This window comes from Mytilus galloprovincialis, chromosome 7 (genome assembly GCF_965363235.1).
Source record: "Mytilus galloprovincialis chromosome 7, xbMytGall1.hap1.1, whole genome shotgun sequence".
NCBI classification, from domain to species: Eukaryota; Metazoa; Mollusca; class Bivalvia; order Mytilida; family Mytilidae; genus Mytilus; species Mytilus galloprovincialis.
This window is the reverse complement of record NC_134844.1, coordinates 91,214,853-91,234,776: the sequence shown is the minus strand read 5'-3', so window position 1 is coordinate 91,234,776 and position 19,924 is coordinate 91,214,853. Positions and strand designations below refer to the sequence as shown.

Sequence of the window (19,924 nt, the reverse complement as noted above, 5' to 3'; positions counted from 1 at the left end):
CCATTTAGAGAATTATACCTCAATGTGAAAAGATTTACTTGGAGGAAAAGAATCTCGTTTAGACTATTTTCTGATTTCTGATAATATTTTTCACCTTAATAGTGATGTTAAAAGGCAGAGGTCTTTTGAAATTTAACAATTCCCTTCTTCATGATACTGACTATGTTAAAGATATAAAAAAAAAGTACATTAAAAGAACAATATGCCGCCGAGATATATAGAGATGAAATATTGACAAATCTGAAATTGAATTTACTGTTGATTACCAGTTATTTTTCCAAACTTTACTCATAGAAATATGCGGTAAAACAATTTCATATGCCTCTTATAAAAAAACGGGGGGTATAAAAATTGAAAATGAAATTATTTTAAAATTAAAAAACAATTAGAAGAAAATGCACTTACAGTTGAAAATCTGGAAGAGATTGATCATAAAAAAGCATAACTTATAATGTATAGACAAAAAAAAATTCAGGAACAATATGTTCATGCTGTTTGGTCAAGAAGTCAGTGGATTGAAGAAGGGAAAAAAAAACTACCAATTTTTCTTTTAAATCTAGAGACTACCTACGAATCATATGACATGCGCTGTATGGTGACTGGCCAGTTCGCCGTCGGGAAAAGTACTCTGGTGAAGCTATTAGTTGGGGACATCATTCCCGAAGGGAGACATCCTACAGATGGTATCTCTCTTCTAGAAGGTCACTGTGGTCTTGACATCCAAACAAGAGAATGGATTCTTTTAAATCCAGGTAAGAGCATGTTTGTTTATGCCCCTGTCACATTAGAGGGGAATAAAGTGTTACCCTTGTCCGTCTGAACGTCCGTTCCACTAAACATAAAAAATGATAGTGCGAGTAGGGCATCCGTGTACATTGTCCATAGTCTATGGACACATTCTTGTTTGAAACTAATATACTATGATCATTACCACAAAACTAACAACAATTTTTTGAATTTTGGTGGCGTCCCTTTGAACGTTCTTGAGTTATGTCCCTTTATAACATTATATGCAAACAGGGCAGCATGTGAGTCCCATGGACACATTCTCAATCTATTTTAAAAGATTTAAGGTGACTCTGCCCTTTAACAGTGCGCAGTTTAAACCATTTTTCTAACATCGAGCGCCTTGGAAACGATCCCTTTGAGGGGTCTTCTCAAAAATAGTTTTGTCGACCTTGAAACGACTGTGTCTAAAAGAACCCTTTCCTTATGTCAACAAGCGATGCAAAACTTTCCTTGTAAAGAAGGAAATACGGTCAGAAATATAGAGTTGTTTGTTCATTTTTCACATAAAATTTTAAATATAAGGACAGAAATGAACATGATATAAGAATAAAGCATAAAACAAAAAGAAGAAAACAAATATTGACATGTTGTTCTTGTACAACTGCCAATGACGCAATGTTTACCCGTAAACAAACTGTTAAAGAGGACTGCAATGTTAACAACGGCATGTCAAAAACAAGTAAAACCCATATATAGTATGCTTTGAAGGTGTCGGAGTTCATCTGCACGCTATCTGTTTTGCGTATTAGCGTATTACTACATTTTGTCACTGTTAGAAATTCTTTTTTTTAACATGAAATATTTTCATTTACAAGTATTGTATGGATTTTATTTCGAATATATGTGAAATATTTTCTTACAGCAAAATTTTGGTAATAATTAGTTATTTCTTAGACTGTGTTTGAACATAACAATGTTCAAGTAAAGACTAAATACTTGACAGTCACATCTAACATTTTAATTTACAGATGTATATACTTTATCAAATCATGGGCACGAAACAGCACTTTAAAACAACCACTGTCCTCTAACTGGAATTTTTTGTTGTTGTATTTGTTAGCTGAAAGAGGATTTCTAAAAAATTCTTTCATATCATAATTCCATGATCTCCGGACCTTAACATAAATCCTTGGGGCCAATGTTTTCTATTTATGATATTTTATTTTACTTGTTTTGATATTTGTTATGTTTTATCTATCAATGTGCCAACCGAGTTTGCATTAAAAAAGAGGAAATAGCAGCGTAAAAACGTTAACAATTGAATAAGAATGTGTTATCACAATAGACTAACGGAACTCGAGCAACACATTTCACTAAATTGATTATTTGTTTTACCCCCCAAAAAAACAGGTCTATGCAATTATCCCTCAATACCGCATGCTTTTGCGGAGAAGCACATAATCTTTGGCTTATGACACCTGCAGTCTACCAGCCAGTTCAAAACACTACCAGCTAAAGGCCTCATATACACAAAATTTATACTACTTACTTGGTTCAGGAAAATTTGGTATTGGAATTTTAAAACTACGTGCAGTATACAGGAACGCTACGTTAGGTGATATTGGCAAACTTACTTCTGTCTTACTTTTTGATATGCATTTTTTTTCAAAAGTTCTAGATTTCAAAAAATGAAAATGTAGCATGTCATTGCAGCCAAAAGAAAAATGAATGGCAATTTTCTAAATGATTTGTGAACACTGGTTTGACCAACCTGTGGCAAAGTAACATCTTATCGGTTTATGATGATAATAAGGAGATGAGTTTTTAAACTGTACACGTCTGGTTAACATCGGACCTTGACCTCATTTTCATGATTCATTGGTTAATGTTTAGTTTTCCTGGTTAAGACTGTTTCTTCGAAACTATAAGCAATAGGTCAACTATGTTTAGTGTATCGAATGATTGAAAGGTGTACATGTATTTCCCGTATGGTTTATCTGACCTTGCCCTCATTTTCTTGGATCATGTTAAGTCTATGTGATACTTGTTGTATACTTTATAGTTATGACTATTAACATAAAATCAATGGTCAGTAAAGAAGGCGAGACATTTCAGGGTGTGCACTCTTGTTACCCTTTTTATACTACCGCAATTTTTTTTATTTTTCGTCGTATATTGCTATCACGTTGGCGTCGTCGTCGTCGTTGTCGTCCGAATACTTTTAGTTTTCGCACTCTAACTTTGGTAAAAGTGAACAGAAATCTATGAAATTTTAACACAAGGGTTATAACCACAAAAGGAAGGTTGGGATTGATTTTGGGAGTTTTGGTCCCAACATTTTAGGAATTAGGGGCCAAAAAGGGCCCAAATAAGCATTTTCTTGGTTTTTTCACTATAACTTTAGTTTAAGTAAATAGAAATCTATGAAATTTTGACACAAGGTTTATGACCACAAAAGAACGGTTGGGATTGATTTTGGGAGTTGAGGTCCCAACAGTTTAGGAATTAGGGGCCAAAAAGGGGCCCAAGTAAGCATTATTCTTGGTTTTCGCACCATAACTTTAGTATAAGTAAATAGAAATCTTTGAAATTTAAACACAAGGTTTATGACCATAAAAGGAAGGTTGGGTTTGATTTTGGGAGTTTTGTTCTCAACAGTTTAGGAATAAGGGGCCCAAAGGGTCCAAAATTGAACTTTGTTTGATTTCATCAAAAATTGAATAATTGGGGTTCTTTGATATGCCGGATCTAACTGTATATGTAGAGTCTTAATTTTTGGTCCGGTTTTCCAATTGGTCTACATTAAGGTCCAAAGGGTCCAAAATTAAACTTAGTTTGATTTTAACAAAAATTGAATCCTTGTGGTTGTTTGATATGCTGAATCTAAAAATGTACTTAGATTTTTGATTATTGGCACAGTTTTCAAGTTGGTCCAAATCGGGGTCCCAAATTAAAATTTGTTTGATTTCATCAAAAATTGATTAATTGGAGTTCTTTGATATGGACCATAACATGCATAATTTGGTATTTGGCCTTTGGTTTCTTTTTGTATCCTTTTTTATAAGTTCTAAAATTTTAACTTTTATTTTGTGGGTTGTGTTGGTGTTAGAATAGTATGAATGGAACAATTGAGTTTTTCGAGAAAAAATTAATACATTTTGATTCACCGTTTACGTGACATGAAACCAAACAGGAAACCAATCTTTATTTTCTTTATTTTGCACAATATAATTCAAAAGGCATAAATAAACACCATTACTAGTGTTACTTGCTTCATGTTAATATTTAAAATCTATTTTCAATGTTATATTAAAGTTTTTTTTAAACCTGACAGGAAACCATAAGAAACCGAAAGCATTTTTTTAGTTTTATTTTATTGCAAAATCGGCTTAAAATAATCTGAACAGTCTACTTTTTCTTAAAATCCATCTTAAATGTAACAGTATTATCAAACTCCTAAATATGTGCTTGTTTTGAAATCAATTAGTACAATTTATTCAGAATTTTCCATATTTTCTTCATTGATACAGGATACCATAATCTTTGTATCTTGATGTTTAAGCCAAAAAAATGTATTTATATTTGGTTTTGATATTCCAGTTATATACAATTTATTCCAAATCATTGGCAATGTAACATTCTTTAAATCCAGTAAAGAAAAAAACTTTTAACTTGGAATTAAAATCATTAAAATAGGCACAATGTGATACTTGTGACCTGTACACCATCTACATGGTTTCCACATTTTAACCTTCTTTAGTGGGCTAAAATCAATAAAGTACTTCCTTTCAAGTCATGCAAGGTAAAAGTTTACTTCTCCTTTGACAAGTTTATTGCGTTTCTGATAAGTGTTTGCAGAACATGAATAAAAAATATTAATTAAAAACTGTGACAAAGATTCCAACTTTGTACATTCCAAGTGTAACGGTATATTAACATGTATTTTTTATTAAATTATATTTATTCACCTAAAATATCCAGTAATATTTACTGCTGAAGTTAAATCAATCCAACGAGCATTGGTACAATGATAAGAGACGTAATTTCGATTGATTTTTCCAAGGACTCTTCAGGTCATTATCGGGAAACGAAGTGTGTTCTAGTCATTGGGCATTTATTTTCACACAGGATCGTATGTAACATTATGCACATAGGAAAAATAACAGACCACCGGAGCAATCTCTTTGACAATTGTATTTTCCTCTTTTAAACAAGCCGAAACAAGTCTACAGATTATGTTTGCTAACATCCCGTTGGAAACAAAAACAATGTTTAGACCTAGTATTTCGTACATCCAGCCGTAATGGCGTTATCACATGTTAGTCACATGTTTCACGTATGACCGGAAATGATTAGAACTTAAGGACAAAAACAATTTTAATAAATAACTGGACTTCTGTTTCGTGTGAAATGTAACGCATAACGATAACGTAATTTTCTTACTTAATTATTACGAAGATCAAAACAAGAATGTAAATCATCTCAGATTTACCTGTTTGAACATCTCGCGAGAGTTCATATTTGCATATTGTTTTTAAGAATTCTATTACAACAAAGCAGATTACGTCATCTAAAAATTGCGTTACGAAATCGGACACAAAAATCACGCCACTGTTCTTACATCTGCTACATAAATACTTATAGTTCTCGGCATTTTCTTCTCACTATTCTTATTGGTCGATGTTCTTTGTTATTTGAAAGCAAAAGTTACGAAATTGCCGGTGACGATTATCTATAAATCAGTCCGCGTTATGCTCTTCGGAAGCAAAAAGTAACGCGAGAAACGACACAAAAATACGGTTGTAGAATCTTTGAAATTCGTATATTTTAAAAAAAAATTCTAGGGAAGAGTAGCATACACTTGTATGTTGATAAAAATAATGGCATCTTTAGATGTAGTTACAACTTTTCTTACAGTAATTCACATTTTATCACTTTTCTATAGTTATAGGAAACGGAGCCCAATAGCAAATTATGGTCCATATGCCAAATCTAACTGTGTATGTAGATTCTTAATTTTTAGTCCCGTTTTCAAATTGTCTACATTAAATACCAAAGGGTCCAAAATTAAACTTAAGTTTGATTTTAACAAAAATTGAATTCTTTGGCTTTTTTGATATGCTGAATTTCATCATGTACTTAGATTTTTGATTATGATTCCAGTTTTCAAGTTGGTTCAAATCAGGATCCAAAATTATTATATTAAGTATTGTGCAATAGCAAGAAATTTTCAATTGCACAGTATTGCGCAATAGCAAGAAATTTTCAATTGCACAGTATTGCACAATAGCAAGAAATCTTCAATTGCACAGTCCAGAATAGTAGTTGAATCAACTTAAATCATTGTTTTATACAATATACAATGTATATTCACTTTTATTACCAACTGATAAATTAAAACAATCTTTACCATTCAGTGATAACAAGCACTTTTTGTTACATTTAAATGAGTAGTTATTGTTGCAAACTCCATTAGAAATTTGAATTGAGATCAGTTTTGAAAAAATGGAAAGGGGGATGTGAAAAAAAAATGGTGGGGGGGGGGGGGGTAAATTTTTCTCATTTCAGACCATAAATAAAAAGAAAATTTCTTCAAACATTTTTTTGAGAGGATTAATATTCAACAGCATAGTGATTGTTCAAAGGCAAACAAATTATTTTAAGTTCATTAGACCACATTCATTCTGTGTCCAAAACCTATGCTGTGTCAACTATTTAATCACAATCCAAATTTAGAGCTGAATCCAGCTTGAATGTTGTGTCAATACTTGCCCCAACCGTTCAGGGTTCAACCTCTGCGGTCATATAAAGCTGTGCCCTGCGGAGCATCTGGTTTGCATTTTGAAACTTTGTAGATAAACAGTATCTCAAAGGGAAGGCTGGGATTGAGTTTGGGGGTAATTGCCCAAAACATGCAGGAATTAGGTGCAAAAAGGGGCCAAAAACAAACATGTTTCTATTTTCCAAACAATCACTTGTATTTAAGTGTATGGATCTCTCTAAAATTGTACTACAAGGTTCTATACTTCAAAGAGAAGGCTGGGATTGAGTTTGGGGGTAATTGCTCAAAGGGGAAGGGGGTGTTAATTTTCAATTTTTTTAAGGGGTTCATATTTCATGTATTTATTTTTTTCCAATTTTTCCGATTTCAAATTATTGACAAGTTTGAAGAACACAGTATTGCGCAATAGATTTTTGTAGAGCCTACAACTTTTGTTGCAGAAAGCTCGACATAGGGATAGTGATCCGGCGGCTACGGCGGCGGCGTTAGCTCACTTCTTAAAAGCTTTATATTTTAGAAGGTGGAAGACCTGGATGCTTCATACTTTTTATATAGATGCTTCATGTTACGAAGTTTCCGTCAGTCACAGGTCCAATGTCCTTGACCTCATTTTCATGGTTCAGTGACCATTTGAATTAAAAGTTCAATTTTTTTATAATGTTGAGTTCTCTCTTATTATAAGTAATAGGATAACTATATTTGATATGTGCGTACATTGCAAGGTCCTCATGTCTGTCAGACAGTTTTCACTTGACCTCGACCTCATTTCATAGATCAGTGAACAAGGTTAAGTTTTGGTGGTCAAGTCCATATCTCAGATACTATAAGCAATAGGGCTAGTATATTCGCTTTATGGAAGGACTGTAAGGTGTACATGTCCAACTGGCAGGTGTCATCTGACCTTGACCTCATTTTCATGGTTCAGTGGTTATAGTTAAATTTTTGCGTTTTGGTCTGTTTTTCTCATACTATATGCAATAGGTCAACTATATTTGGTGTATGGAAATATTTTATGATCTTTATGTCAGTCGCACAGGTTTTATTTGACCGTGACCTCATTTTCACGGTTCATTGCACAGTGTTAAGTTTTTGTGTTTTGGTCTATTTTTCTTAAACTATAAGTAATGGGTCATCTATATATGTTGTATAGAAGCATTGTTAGCTGTACATGTCTGTCTGCCATGGTTCATCTGACCGTGACCTCATTTTCAAGGTTCATTGGTCTTTGTTTAGTTATCTTGGTTAATGTTAAGTTTATGTGACAGTTGTAATAAAGCTTAGATTTATACTTAGGACTATCAACATAATATCAATGATTAGTATAGAAGGCGAGGCATTTCAGCGTGTGCACTCTTGTTGTTTTAGAAATATGTATAAGTTATGTACATGCAATTTAAGAAATATGCATGCAAGCCATAGATTTGTTGGACATTTTGGCATTGCCTGTACTGTTTAAATTGAAATTTTATACAAAGTGTTAGCCTTATTTTCAAGACTGTCAACATTAAATCAATCAGGGTGAGTAAAGCAGCAGAAACATTTTAGCATTTGTACTCTTGTTTTTAACTTTAATTTTAACTCAGTGAAAGTGACAAAGTGTATGGCACATAGGTTATTATACATCTGGATTTATGTGGAGGTAAATTGTAACAGTCAAGTACATCTGTGGTAGGTATATTTATATGTATAGAATTTTATTACCCTCTTATGTACAAAGCGAAAGATGCACTTCTTATAAAAATTAGCATTTATATTAATTTTATCTTTTTATGATTCTATAAATTGGTGTGTTTTTTTGTTCACACAGAAACTTACAATGCCATGGATGTTGTATACAATAAGGTTTTAATGACCTCGATTAAAGAAGAGGAACCTAATCTAAATGAAAAGTTAGACCAACAACAAGCATCAGATACAAGTCCTTCTAGAAGTAAAGATGATGAAATGGTTAATCCAGGTGTTCTCCTACAGCAGTCACAAGCTATGTCATTGCCTCTCCCATTAAACACATCAGGTAATCTCTCCAACCAACCTCCAACAGCCCTACCTTCATCACCTCAGATGTCCCCAATTGTGTCTCTATCACGACAGCAGCTGAAACAGAAAATGAAAGCTAAGATGACCAAAGATGAAATCAGAATTCAAATGGAAAAAGTCCTTAAAAGAGGCAAATATAAGATGAAGGTTGGACGACTCATATTCTGGGACTTTGGTGGACAGTATGTATATTATACTACACACCAGACCTTCATGACCTACAGAGCTTTGTTTCTTGTTGTATTTGATGGCAGCAAAGGATTGCATGAACAGGTCCTTGATGTGCTGTGTTTTCCAGGGCAGCATATGGCACCAACTCCAGCAGGTAAAATTGACCTATTCAAAACTGCAAATCCCACATGATGTATGATGTATGATTTGCTCTTTTAGCATCGCATTATTTATTTTCAGAACATCCAAAAACAGTAATACTCCCGGTGCTTTGTTCATTATAGAGGTACCATTTTAATCGTTAAAGCTAGTAGAAGCAAATATAAATGCATGAATACATCCAATAGCAATGTTGAAAAAAGTCAAGTGTCATTGTAAGAATAGATTTTTGTTCAATATAAAAATAAGGAGATGTGTTATGATTGTAAATGAGACACCTATCCACCAAGTTAGATTTAAGCGATGTATGCAAAAATAGGCAAACATATTGCCTTCAACAATGAGAAAATCCATACCGTCATCTATAAAAGGCCACAACATATAAAAATAGAAATTCATTCAATTGAGAAAACCAACAGCCTATACAAAACAATTTAAGTATGACAGACATGAACCAACGACAACCACTGAACTACAGTTTCCTGACTTGGGACAAGCACATATACATTATTCTGTAAAATCAGAAATTATTAATTTTATGTATGCAAATGATGCGACTGGGTGCATATCGCAATAATAAAAACTCACATTCTGATAATTGATCCTATATTTCTTTGCAAATTTTCCTGAAAAAGTAAAAATGAATCTCACATTTTTATTATTTTTTATGCCCCTGACGTAGCGGAAGGGGCATTAAGTTTTACCCTTGTCTGTCTGTACGTCCCAAAATTGGTTTTCGTTCTCTAACTTTAGCTTGCCTCAACCAAATAAAATGCACCTTTCTAACAATGCTTATTACCACAAAACACAGATCAAGAATGAATTTTGGTGGCTTAACTTGTTCTGTTCTAGAGTTATGCCCTTTACAAATGGAAGCATTGCGAAATATTTGGTTTCTGTTTGCTAATTTAAGTTTGTCTTAACCAAATGTTATGAAACTTATACACAATGCTTATTACCACAATACACAGATCAAGTTTGAATTTTGGTGCCATCACTTTTACTGTTCTAGAGTTATGCCCTTTATATTTTTTTTCTAAAAATATCAATACCTAAAGTAATTTTTTAAATTGGAGTTTATCGTCCTTTGTCCATGATTATAGTTGAATCAACTGAAATCAATGCTTTATACAATGCAATGTTTAAATGTGCCTCTTCAGTGCTTACATGCACTTTGATTAACTTTATATATGTAAGTGGGGGCATCATCTGCATCCCATGGACACATTCCCCATTTATTTTTAATCGCAATAATAAATGGACACAATAATTTCTGAGTGTACAGTAGAATGTGACGGGGTTTAACATGTTTGTGAGCTCTAACCCCTCCCTTATCCTAGGACAGTGGTGTTATAGCTCATCATTAGTCCACATTCTCAACATAAGTAAAACAAAGTCTCGGACAATTTTGAAAATCGGCACTGATCAATAATTTGTCAATGTTAAACACAAAAGAAGGCTACAATGATGTTTAAAGCTAAACAAATTTTGCCATCATTAAGCTACTCAAGACTTAAAATGTCATCGATATGGCAAACCAGCAATAAACAAAACATGGTCAACGTGTAGCTTGAATTTTTAATTGATAGTTATAAATAACCCTCAGATATGTTTAGCAAGTGCAAGTCACAAAAATATGATTATTTCGTTTGTTTTCAGTATTTTTACAACACTGGGTCAACTGTATCCTTACCTATTGTAAAGCAGTATATGCGGGAATTCCAAAGATACTGTTTGTTGCTACCCATAAAGACAAAGTACCAAAGGTAAGTGATCTTTTGGAACAAAGGTATTCTTAACAAATCATTTTATTTGTAGCGGAAAAGTTTTATAAATTTGAAGGAGTAAACAATTGATCTGCTATAACACAATACAATAATAACAAATATTTTTGATGAGTTATCACGGGTAATTAGACAGCACATCTTAAGTAAGGTCAGCTGATTGATCCTTTAAACAAAATACGTATTCATAGAGGTTATCAATTTTAAATTGTAATACGTTATTTGATGATAATCTTTTATATCTGTAGTTAAATTAATTAAAAAACGATTGTTGTAAAGTTATAATTTGGCTTATCTGATGATTTATATCTTTTTTATGTCATAAATCATAATTTAACCAAATGAACTCTGCTTGTCTGCTCTATGGTCGGGGTTTTTGTCTCTTTGACACATTTCCCATTTCCATTCTCAATTTTATCTAATGAGTTTGTGTCAATAGTTCTAAAATCAAGGTAACTTCATGTAACTTAATTTACTATAGGAGCAGTTCAAATCATATGTGGAAACTAAAAGAATGCAAAATCTCTTATCTTTTTATGAGCAGTCCTCAAAGAACAGGTCAACAAGGATACAAATATTTTGTATAATGACAGGAAATCATACTTGGTATTATATAAAACCAATCTGATTCAAACAATAATTTAAAGGAAACACTATATCAAAGAGAGAGAGAGGAAGAGGGAGAGAGCGAGGCTTTATTCTCTAAAAACAAATGTACGAAGGAAGTACAATATAAATACAAATGCAATAGTTGAGAGTAAACAGAAGCACTAGTACGCTAATGTAAAATGAAGAACAAAATTATGAAGAAATACTTGTATGATAAACGGTCACTTTAAACATGAATACATCAATCTGTTAATATAGGTTTACATGAAGGGACTATATATAAGAAGATGTGGTATGAGTGCCAATGAGACAACTCGCCAACCTTTTATTAATACATTTAATGAGTGAACACAGTTTTCTTAAAACTGAATGTATTTTAGTCTGTCTGCAAAGTACCGAAAGTGACCTAATCCCGAATATGACTGTTATACCGAGAGTGAATTTACTTTACATTGCTGTACGACATGTCCCTGTATTTCCTACATCTAACATTCATGTTTTTTTTTATGTTTTTGTTATGGTTTCGGTTGAATAATGTGTTATATCCTGTGGTGCATCTTTTTCTTTGATGGAGAATATGTTCGTTGTAGTTCTGTGGTTTGTATGTTGTGTCGACTATTATATTATTTGTTTGTGTGTTTATCTGTTATGAATGTTCTAGCATGTGTCTGTGCTGTATTTCACCGTTTTAGCGATATTCTTAAGATTGTCATAAAGCGGAGATTTGGCATGCCATGAAACCAGGTTCAACCCACCATTTTTTTTTTCTTAAAATGTCCTGTACCAAGTCCGAAATATGGCAGTTGTTATCAAATAGTTCGTTTCTATGTATGTTGGCAATTGTTTTTGTTGCACCTTGGTGTTCCTGTTTTTTTTTTTTTTCTGTTATGGTTTATGTGTTTTAATTTGTAACCCGGATTTGTTTCTCTAAATTGATTTATGACTTTTAACACCAGTATACTACTGTTGTATTTATTTTAATACTAAACGGTGAGCAAATTGACATTGTTTCTTGAACTGTGTGAAAATTTTACTTGAAGAAATAATAATGGTGACATTCTTGTTGTTCAATCTTTTTTTTATACGACCGCAAATTTTGAAAAAATTTTCGTCGTATATTGCTATCACGTTGGCGTCTGCGTCGTCGTCGTCGTCCGGCGTCCGAATACTTTTAGTTTTCGCACTCTAACTTTAGTAAAAGTGAATGGAAATCTATGAAATTTTAACACAAGGTTTATGACCACAAAAGGAAGGTTGGTATTGATTTTGGGAGTTTTGGTCCCAACATTTTAGGAATTAGGGGCCAAAAAGGGCCCAAATAAGCATTTTCTTGGTTTTCGCACTATAACTTTAGTTTAAGTTAATAGAAATCTATGAAATTTTGACACAAGGTTTATGACCACAAAAGAACGGTTGGGATTGATTTTGGGAGTTTTGGTCTCAACAGTTTAGGAATTAGGGGCCAAAAAAGGGCCCAAATAAGCATTATTCTTGGTTTTCGCACAATAACATTAGTTTAAGTTAATAGAAATCAATGAAATTTAAACACAATGTTAATGACTACAAAAGGAAGGTTGGTATTGATTTTGGGAGTTTAGGTCCCAACAGTTTAGGAATTAGGGGCCAAAAAAGGGCCCAAATAAGCATTATTCTTGGTTTTCGCACAATAACATTAGTTTAAGTAAATAGAAATCAATGAAATTTAAACACAATGTTAATGACTACAAAAGGAAGGTTGGTATTGATTTAGGGAGTTTAGGTCCCAACAGTTTAGGAATTAGGGGCCAAAAAGGGACCCAAATAAGCATTTTTCTTGGTTTTCGCACCATAACGTTAGTATAAGTAAATAGAAATCTATGAAATTTAAACACAAGGTTTATGACCATAAAAGAAAGGTTGGGTTTGATTTTGGGAGTTTTGGTCCCAACATAATAAGGGGCCCAAAGGGTCCAAAATTAAACTTTTGTTTGATTTCATCAAAATTGAATAATTGGGGTTCTTTGATATGCTGAATCTAACTGTCATGACTGTGTATGTAGATTCTTAACTTTTGGTCCCGTTTTCAAATTGGTCTACATTAAGGTCCAAAGGGTCCAAAATTAAACTTAGTTTGATTTTGACAAAAAATGAATCAGTTAGGTTCTTTGATATGCTGAATCTAAAAATGTACTTAGATTCTTGATTATTGGCCCAGTTTTCAAGTTGGTCCAAATCGGGGTCCAAAATTAAACTTTGTTTGATTTCATCAAAAATTGAATAAATGGGGTTCTTTGATATACCAAATCTAACTGTGTATGTAGATTCTTCATTTTTGGTCCTGTTTTCAAATTGGTCTACACTAAAGTCCAAAGGGTCCAAAATTAAACTTAGTCTGATTTTAACAAAAATTGAAATCTTGAAGTTCTTTGATATGCTGAATCCAAAAATGTACTTAGATTTTTTATTATGGGCCCAGTTTTCAAGTTGGTCCAAATCAGGATCTAAAATTATTATATTAAGTATTGTGCAATAGCAAGTCTTTTCAATTGCACAGTATTGCGCAATGGCAAGAAATATCTAATTGCACAATATTGTGAAATATCAAATTTTTTTTTAATTAGAGTTATCTTTCTTTGTCCAGAATAGTAAGCAAGAAATATCTAATTGCAAAATATTGTGCAATAGCAAGATTTTTTTTTTAATTGGAGTTATCTTTCTTTGTCCAGAATCAACTTAAATCTTTGTTATATACAATATACAATGTATATTCACTTTTTACTACCAACTGATAAATTAAAATAATCTTTACCATTCAGTGATAACAAGCAGTTTTTTTACATCTTAATATTTTATGATGTATTTAAATGAGTAGTTATTGTTGCAAACTCCATTAGAAATTTTAATTGAGATTAGTTTTGGAATAAGGGAAAGGGGGATGTGATTAAAAAAATTGGGTTCAATTTTTCTCATTTGAAATTTCATAAATAAAAAAGAAAATTTCTTCAAACATTTTTTTGAGAGGATTAGTATTCAACAGCATAGTGAATTGCTCTAAGAGAAACAAAAATTTTAAGTTCATTAGAACACATTCATTCTGTGTCAGAAACCTATGCTGTGTCAACTATTTAATCACAATCCAAATTTAGAACTGAATCCAGCTTAAATGTTGTGTCCATACTTGCCCTAACCGTTCAGGGTTCAACCTCTGCGGTCGTATAAAGCTACGCCCTGCGGAGCATCTGGTTGTGAAATAATTTGTAATTGTTGTCTTTCCATAATTTTGTCTTATGGCAAAGGTGTTGTCTGTTGTATTGAAAATTTTGTATTATCCCCTAGATTCGTTTTCTCTTTACCACAAGAATGCATAACCCCTGTCTTTCATAATGACTTTATATAATTTATATACCCCCGCTTTAAAAAAGTGGGGTATACTGTTTTACTTCATAGTCCGTCCGTCCCTTCCATAAATATTTTTCGTTTCATCTTTCTCAGGAACTACATGATAAGGTATTATAAATTAGAATTCAAGATTTGTAAAAGTCAGCTATACCGTGTGATTCGTTTTAAGATTCATCACTCAACAACTTTCTGTTACCCGAACATTTGCATATACAATATATGTACTTTGTCGGAAAATATAAAATTAAGTTGTTTGAACTCAAGAAACAGGACGAAAAGCGAGGCTTTTTCGTAGCGAGTACAAATAAGTTCAATATATCACTACAGAACATCTGTTTTTCTTTTTAGGACCTAATAGAGACGCAGCGTGAATCGGTTTTTACTGGAGTAGAAGAGTTATTTAAAGACCATGACGGACAACATCATCTAGTCCTTGACAAACGGATATTCGTAAATGCAACAGACAAATTTGATTCAGAGATAGAAGTCCTGAAGAAAACCATTACAGATTTAACGTTTGAGCATCCGTGTTGGGGAGAGAGGATGCCAAATGCTTGTGTTCCCCTTGAGCTGGAGATTGCTGAGCTGGTAGCAGAAGGGAAGCAAATACTGTCACTTGCAGAAGTTGAAGAATTAAATGCCATCAGCAAGGTGTCCATCCTGTCTTTTAATCAGCTCAGAGATTTTCTACATTTTCACCATTCGCTAGGAAAAATAGTATATTTTGATACACCCCAGTTGAGAGATTATGTGATTATCAGCCCACTTCTCCTGGTGGAAGTTATGCGATCCTTCGTGACAGGTATTTAGTGATAACTATATCCAAAACAACTTTGATAGATACAGTAGAGTAATTAATTTCAAATTATGAGTAAAATGGAGAATGATAACGGACAAAGAGAGAGACAGCAACCTAACCAAAGAGTAGAAAACAGCTTAAGGTCACCAATGGGTCTTCAACACAGCACCTGTAGGTTGGCTTCAGCTGCCCCCTTAGCAAAAATGTGCACTAGTTCAGCAAAAACCGATGTAACACTAAACTTCGAAACATATAAATAAACCAACATTTAAAAAAAACATACATGTCTAACAAAGGTCAGAGATTCCAGACTTGGGACAATAAGCAGGATTTAACATGTTTTGTGAGATTTAAACCCTCCCCCTATACTATAAAGCCAATGTAGAATAAGCAAACACACAGCATTACGCACGGTTAAACTCAAGATAAAAGATGTCCGAGTCTAATGTTATAATAGGTAACAGTATTCATTTAATAAGACACACAAATAAACAAAATTTGTCATCTATGTTATTTGGACTTTAATTGATACTCAGTTATAGTATTTTAATCTTTCTTTAGCACATGTTGTGTATATAAATTAAAGTAACACATATAATCACATTTTAAAACCCAATGGTCACTAGTTCATAAAGTGTCAAAGTGCTCAATATCTTTTTATTTATTTTTTACAATAGTCAGGATTTAACATCGCCCTTACAGCACCACCTGACTAAGGTGTTACAGGGTTTAAAATATATAACAACAAAACACTATTGTTTTATCAAGATTTACACAAACTAAAATATAAATATTTTGAAAATCTCTCTTTTTTCTCTCTCTCTCTTTCACACACTCTCTCTACTTCTTTCTCACTCTGTCTTTCTCTCTTTTTTCACAATCTCTTCATATAGAAATATCTATAGATTATTTAATATTCTAACATGACGTCCTTCAAACGCTTTGAGTACACACCCGTGGTAAAATATGAATATATTGCCAGTGCTGTTCCGATTGTACTCCCACGTCATATGCTTTTTTATGAATGAGATACCCGACGTCATAGAACAATGACGTAAGAATGTAAGCATTTTACGGGAAAATACACGCTTGTGAATCCGAAAATCATCACAAGGAAACATACACAAATGATGCTAAAATGTGGCAAAAGCCCTTTATTGTACATAATATAAGACATATAAATAAATTATCATTCAAATTCATTCAAAACTGTCTAAATACATTATTTTAAATAGTTTAAGCATGTCACTAATGCAGTTTGCTCCGTTCTTTTACGCTAGTTTATTAGTGCGTTTATTTATGGGAACGGCAAATATTTGCCTACACCTAGAGCGCTTCGATCCAAAAGAATTGCAGTATGTGTCCTATCAGAATCGAAATAATTCATGGGGGTTTGAATATATCTAGATTTTACCACGGGTTGTCCCTTTATGCCGATATTTTACCCCTCGCTATCGCTCAGGGGTAAAATATTTGTCATGAAGGGCCAACCCGTGGTAAAATCACGATATATTCAAGCCCCCATGAATTATTTCTTAAGAAGAAAACAAGGTTTACATGTGCTATGCATATATTACATGTTGTTTGCTCTGTTCCATAAATAGGTCAAACAGATATATATATTGATACATACCTGTCAACTGATCCGTATTGTGCGGGTGTGACCCGAGATTTTCACAATTCTGAGGGATCACCCGGAACACCCGCCGGGTCACTGAATAACCCGGGAATTCCGAAAATGACCCGTTTTCACCTGGATTTCTAAACCCAGAGAATGATTTCATAAGTGATTTTTCTTTGAAATACCGGCAAATTCGTAATTCTTCCATCAAATTAAGTGACCCATCAAGTGCATGGCTTCACTTGACAGCTTTGGTTTCAAACACACTGTTAATTAACACCAATTACCTTAGCTTTAGGTCGTTAATAAATTTCACTGTTGACATGTTTTACAAACATTTTTCAGCTGAGTTACTTCCCCTTTTTTGTCACCATTCAAAATTGTTTCTTATATTTACGGTTTTTTTTGGGAAAAAAAAGATCAAATCTACTACAAATAGAATTTAAATACATATTGAAATATAACTTTTCATTTAATTCATACCTTAATACAATTATAAAAATAAAGTTGAAAATCATTTTTTTCATCTATACTTCCTTTAACATGTTTAACTGTTTAACTTTATTTTACTATAATCTAATTACGATAGTAAGATGGAACAGTTGACGAGCAAATACTCATTAACCAGTCACAACTTTCTAAAAATTATTAAAAAAAGCCAGTTACAACTACAGGGTAAAATACTATACATATAAATCAATGTACAAATGTCAATAATTACATTAACCAAAGAAGTGGAGAAAGTGTCACAAAGTTATCAAAAGCTTTTCAAAGTGCAATGTAATAATGATTAATAAAGTGAACATGTTTTGGAGACTTTTGTTTAAATTATAAAAAAAAAAATGTCCCCTAATTACTGAAATTCAGCTCGAATAAGTTCGTACGCGTTATGACCTGAGATTTCATTCTTCAATGCAGGTCATGACCTGCATTTTCATCGTCACAGGTTGACAGGTATAATAAATTTGGTTGTTAGATTACCATTCAGGATAAATAATTAGTTCAAAAACTTTGTTGTATTTTCTTGCTGAATTAACTGTAAGTTATAAAAGTTTTTCAGTCTATTTTTAGGCAAAGATGTAAGCAAATGAATCAATTTCGGAAGTGCAAGAGTCTTAATAACAGTAACCTTGCCAAGTAGTGTTAGCTTCCTATGCTGCCAACTTTTCAACAATTTTGAAATATCAATGATTTTTGCTCTGAAATTAAAGAGGACATACACTCTAGATCTAAAGAGAAATTTAATCCTAAAACCTTAAAGTTTGAACAGGACCAGCTTAGATTTGTTTCAGGACACAAAACCAAGTCAGAATATCTCTTACTTTCAAAACAAGAAAGGGTCTCTTTTAATGAATCTTCACTTCCATTCAGTGTAAGAAACGTATCATCTGCATATTGACTAATGAGTGGCAGATTCCCATTTACATTCACCCCTTTTTTTGGGGATTGCCTTTTAGCTGTATGGCAAGTAATTCCACCCCAATAATAAACAAATAGGGAGATAACGGGTCCCCCTGACGACAGCCTCTTTCAAGGTTGAAAAATTGTGACATATTACCATTATTAATGACACAGCTCTTAGCATCTTCATAAATCACATCAAACCATTTACAAAATGAAGGACCAAAATTAAAACTAATCAAAGCCTGCTTTAAAAAATCCCATTCTATAGAATCAAAGTCTTTTTTCAAAAATCTACTAATCCTTCTATATCATTTTTTTCTAGATAGTGCATTAAATCATATAGAAGTCAAATGTTCTCTCCTATGAATCTCCCTTTCATAAAGCCCTTTTGTGTGTCACTAATAATGGCGAACAGTACCTTTTTAGCTCTACCAGCAAGAACTGCAGATGCAATTTCCATATCTGTGTTCCTCAAGCTGAGCGGTCGCCAGTTACCCATGTACCTCCTATCTTTCCCTTCCTTAGGAACACAAGTAATAATACTTTGGTATTGAATATCTGAAAAATGGCCCAACTCACATCCAAATTGCAGAGATCTAAAGACAAATGGACCAATATCTTTCTAAAAAAAATTGGAAAAATCCACTGTAAATCCATCAGATCCTGGAGACTTCCAATTTTGCATCTGTTTTAAAGCTTCCCCACATTCCCTAAAAGATAAGTTTCCCTCACAAAGAAGTTTTTGTTCTGCACCGAGTTTTATGTCATGTTTAAAATATGATTGTCATATGCATCATAACTGAATGACTAAGATGTATAAAGAGTCCTATAAAACTGCTTCTGTTCAAACAATATTTTAGATTGATCGGAAATTTGATTCCTTGGTCATCAATGAGTTCAGTCATGGTTTTATTTAAGAAGGCTTTCTTTCTAACTTACAAAAATAGTTAGTGCATCTTTTTCCATTCCCATGCCAATTTACACGAGAACGAAGAATGAGGCCCTCAACTAATGTCTGTCGTCGCTTATCTAAGTCACACTTTTTCTGATTGAGTGACGTCCCGTCAATTTCACTATGGTTTAAATTTACACTATTTTCTAAAGACTGGATTTTTAACGCCAGTCCCTTGAACACATTTTTTCTTCCCTTGATTTTTTAATACAGTAGGAGATAGTAAGACTACGAATATTCATTGTTAGAACCTCTAAAAATAGCTGATCACTGCAAGATACCTGACCATGAAGAAAATCTTCAAAAATCACCCCCAGAGAAATACTCAGAAACAGTGTCTCTGATGCAGTTTATAACTAAATCTCCATATGCAGGTTCTCTTAAAAACTGAGAATTAAATTTCCAGTATCCTTTGCCCCGCTTAGCATAGGATGCTGTAAAAGTAAATATAATGGCAGAGTGATCTGTCCTGTATCCAGGAATAAATTTTGTTGATTCC

The 19,924-nt window shown here is 33.0% G+C and overlaps 1 protein-coding gene and 1 long non-coding RNA gene across 2 annotated transcripts in view; both read left to right on the top strand.

Annotated features, from left to right (window-relative positions):
- The first annotated feature begins 570 nt into the window (after nucleotides 1-570).
- Nucleotides 571-10,648, top strand: LOC143082051 (uncharacterized). Its single transcript, XR_012980240.1, has 3 exons — nucleotides 571-752; nucleotides 8,319-8,873; nucleotides 10,538-10,648. It is a non-coding gene; the product is annotated as an uncharacterized LOC143082051 (long non-coding RNA).
- A 4,361-nt stretch (nucleotides 10,649-15,009) lies between these two features.
- The window catches only part of LOC143084312 (uncharacterized), a 36,733-nt gene continuing 31,818 nt past the window's right edge, over nucleotides 15,010-19,924 (top strand). The window contains exon 1 of the mRNA XM_076260724.1: nucleotides 15,010-15,451. Within this exon, the coding sequence (XP_076116839.1) occupies nucleotides 15,193-15,451 (259 nt within the window). The 5' untranslated portion in view covers nucleotides 15,010-15,192. The remainder of the gene's footprint in view (nucleotides 15,452-19,924) is intronic.